At 45.9% G+C, this 3,974-nt stretch overlaps 1 protein-coding gene across 1 annotated transcript in view; it reads left to right on the top strand.

Moving 5' to 3' along the window:
* The window catches only part of T265_14303 (hypothetical protein), a gene marked incomplete at both ends in the record, with an annotated part of 76,399 nt that overhangs the window by 57,490 nt on the left and 14,935 nt on the right, over positions 1-3,974 (top strand). The window contains 2 exons of the mRNA XM_009173030.1: positions 2,115-2,288; positions 3,536-3,746. Coding sequence (XP_009171294.1) covers positions 2,115-2,288; positions 3,536-3,746 — 385 coding nt within the window. The remainder of the gene's footprint in view (positions 1-2,114; positions 2,289-3,535; positions 3,747-3,974) is intronic.

The following is a 3,974-nucleotide window of genomic DNA, read 5'->3' on the forward strand; positions in this document are numbered from 1 at the left end:
AGCGTTTACCTGATGAGCCCCAAGAAGAGAAAAAACGGTCGTGGACTGTCCAAGAGTTTTCAGCAACCTTTACAACGACGTTTATTTTGGTCGCCATTTTCAAGCTGATCAACTTGTATTTTTGCAAGGAGTGCTTGTCAAAATGAAAATAAATTACAGTGACTGGAGATGGCGTTGAATACTTCACGCAGGCCCCCCACGGAGACCATTTGCAAACATTGTTTCGGGGAGGCGGATGCCTTAAACTCTCATCTGCCTGTGACGCAGCGTAGCCGGTGGAATGACATGAGCGATGAGCCATAGCTGTTGCTATCTGCAAATAAGTCCATCACTCGAGTTCTTCGGAACCGGCGAAAGACGATTGATGTAGTGGATCGTGATCCAGTTAGGTGTACCGTAATAACGACTCTGTTCCAAGCTTATGTTCTCCTGATCCGCGTCTTCCTTGGCTGGAGACCATCAGGTGTAAAAAACGCGTACATGCCATACAATGGTTCTAGATGCCACAGTTTTGTTCACCGATGATTTCGGGAGGTGGTGTAGGTAGCTGCGCGTTGGAGGCGCTAGCTAATATAATTGATTCATAAAAACAGAGTTAACAGTAGACGCTTCACTGGGGAGATTGGATGGCGAGCTATGCTTTGAAGGCAACAGGTTCGATGCACGACTGCCTTTGGGGGCTCGACTGGGCCATGCCAGACAATGTCTCTAACCACTGATGTGTCTCACCTCGCGGATGGCCGGAGACACTGTAATTCGAAGCCCAAATTTCCCCAGGACTGCGAGAGGATAGATAGATATGTCACCTCAGTGGTGGCATTTATAGGACAGCAAGTTAAACGGTACATGGCGTCCGGGCGTAACACACTTCCTATAAAGCTGCTGGAAACCCTTCGACAGCCCAGTTGAAGACGGCCATCATGAAAGAGAGATCTAGCTGAATTCAGTTGAGTTTCCTGTCGAGCCGGATCTGTGTGCAAATGAGAGTATTTGGCGGGTGCCTTCGGATAAGGCCAAACACTGCCACCAAACATTGGGGCTAGCTTTTGGTGAGCTGAAATACAGATGGTAAAACCCGGACTACCTTGTGAAGTTTAGAGTATTTCACACCACATGCTTGCATTTCGTTAGGTTTTTAGACATTTCTATCGCGTTTTTGTAATGGTTCTGTGGGTAACCAATAGTTGGAATCACCTGGGGAGAACACTAATCATAAGGTTGCTGAAAACCCTCGAAAGTCCGTTTCGCGCTCCCTGAATTTCCTCCAACATTGTGTTCCATCTGAACCGAAATTGTGCACATTTTGCGAAACACACCCACTTGCACATCAATTTGGTTTTAACGGGAGAGTTAGCTAGATCCCAACCGAACCTATCGTTTATGATGTTCTTCAACTGACCACGCTGTACAAAGACCTCCTCATGTTTGAGTGGACACGATAGAGCTGGAGGTCAATTTTCGATATACAGTGTTCTTTGTACACAATACCAAGATGTTCGTCTAGTTTCACGAGCATACTTATTTTTCGTGGTTTGCAACTGCTGGACAGCTTGAGGTGCAGATCATTACTTTGTCGAATTGTATGTAGATTCCAACTGACTCCGCTTCCCAACTTCCAGCATTGTCGGCTTCAATGGTTTTCAACTAGTTGACTTGATCTTAAAATTCTTGCCGTGAAGATGGCTCACCTTTATCCGGAATTCTTGAACCGGTACCCCAGGAATAAAGGTTACAACCAAGCCATTTGGCTACGTGTTTGGCGTCCAGGACTGGTGAAAGTAATTGCCGTGCTAACATATTGTGAACTGAACTCCGTTTTTTGCTAACCACGTTAGTGAGTGTCTGGATGTGTGTGGGTCCCACAGAACTTGTTATAGATCGGCACTAGGTATCCTCTGGGGCTCCCCTCAAGGTCCTGCGTACGCCAACGTCGCTGATGACGATTGTGACAATTCGGCGGTGGTGTACTTTTGACTTTTGGTTTTGAGTCTTTCCATTCACCGCACCTTCGGCACAATGTTTTTAGAATCTACAAACAAGACTCGAGACATTGACTCGTCAGAATGCGCTCGCTCGAATCGAAACTCTTCAACTTGCAAGGTGAATGTGACCAGCTGACACGTGCGCTGAATCAGACCAACACACGAGTGAATGAGTTGAAAGATCAGCTGGACCGAGAAAGGTCAGACCAGGCCCGCTTGAAAGAACAGCTGGCAGAAGTACACCGTCGTATGGATCAGGCACACAAAGGTGCATCCGTAACGGACCAGGAAAAAAGATTACTTCAGGTGAGTAGAGGACAGCAGGATTTATATGTCTAATGCTCTATAAATCATTTGCAATGCGGCTCTTTGCATCACAGACTGAAGAAGAGGTCCTTCACTAGCAATCAGTTTGATGCTTATTCTATTGGTTATTAGGTAGGAAGGAATCTTCGTGACACTCTCCAGGATCTTGGAAGTTGTCGCCTTTTTATAGATGAGGCAACGTATGCATACCAAATTCTGGACGGGGTCCGGCAGTCTATTGAAAGTCAGCAGATCCCCGAGGTCAACCATAGGGTTATCTGCCATTATGTCACGGGGCGACATTTTATAATTTCACATTTGAGGATGCTCCACGATCGATAACGCAAGCACCAAACGTCGGTATGTGCTTCCTCCGTTCAACTGAGTGAACAAGGAACCACATGGTTGTTGCTATGAGTCTAAAGCATTCCTAGTATGGTTAGCAATTAGGCCACCATACTGCAACTCATCGGTAGAAACGGCGTACCAGTTTGCCTTGCTTTCATTTAGATATGTTGTAGTTACAGCGGAAAAATTTCCAAGTACGGTGTAGAGAGAGCATGTCATAGTTTATCTATGTCCGTTGTATCACAGAAACGGCGGACGCCGTCACTCAGGACCCAGGACCCAAAAGGTTCGACAGATTAGCTTCGAAATATGTGTTTCCCAAACGGGGCGTGGAGCTGGAACAGGAAAGCGCGATGTCGGGTCTTCGGCCAATAAATATCACTGAACAGATGACTACGCCGTCTCATTGTTAGTAGGTAGAATGCTAGTCCTGATCGATTTATCGATCCATATTGTACAATCACTGAAGAGTAACTGGACGATAACCGAACAAGTGACATATGTCTGCAACAAAATCTTCCAAGTGCTCACTTTCTCCCGTTTTATGGTCCGACTCCATCTTCCTACCTTTGAGTTCAACCTATTTTGTCACGCTGTATGATGAGCTAAGTGGTTTACATCGGATGCCGTGGTCAAGAGCACTCCAAATATCATCGTGATGTGGCATTCGATTCCATTATAAGCGACCTTCGCTCCAATGTGTATATCCCACCAGTTTCGTCTGAAGCCGAATGGGGCCGAATATCGATGAAAACCGTCACGTCACTCCTCGTTTTACTGTATTGTTCGATGCTTCCACACATATCCTAGGGTGTTTCATACGAACTGCCGTTCAACTATTATCAGTTTCGCTGGCTATACACCTACTTGAGTTAACTATTCTGCCATTTTCCACACAGGAACGACTGGAGACTTGTCGCGCCAGTCTGAATGAGACTAAATCACAGCTTCACGAAGCGCTGGAGCGACTGCAGCAGCTGCAACTGGAAACGTCGGACAGTTCCCTGAGAAGGGCAGAACTGGAAACCCAGCTTCGGCAAATGACCAATTTGGCCACGGAAACGCAGCAGACCACCAACGATCTTCAATCCCGATTGACCGCCCTACAGAGTAAGCGTATTGCAACCCGGTGTTCGTGTCCATTTGTCTCATAATAGACGCAAAAAATAATACTCATGTTATTACTTTAACACTAATTCAAACATTTATCATTTCTGTTAGTGTGAGGAGATTTGGGATTTTTGTGGAGATTTCATCCTTTAAGTGAAGCCAATGTATACTGAAAAGCCTAGAAGCACCGTACAGCTCTTCCATCCTTATTGGGAATCATCAGCAGTG

This window comes from Opisthorchis viverrini, assembly GCF_000715545.1.
Source record: "Opisthorchis viverrini unplaced genomic scaffold opera_v5_171, whole genome shotgun sequence".
NCBI lineage: Eukaryota > Metazoa > Platyhelminthes > Trematoda > Opisthorchiida > Opisthorchiidae > Opisthorchis > Opisthorchis viverrini.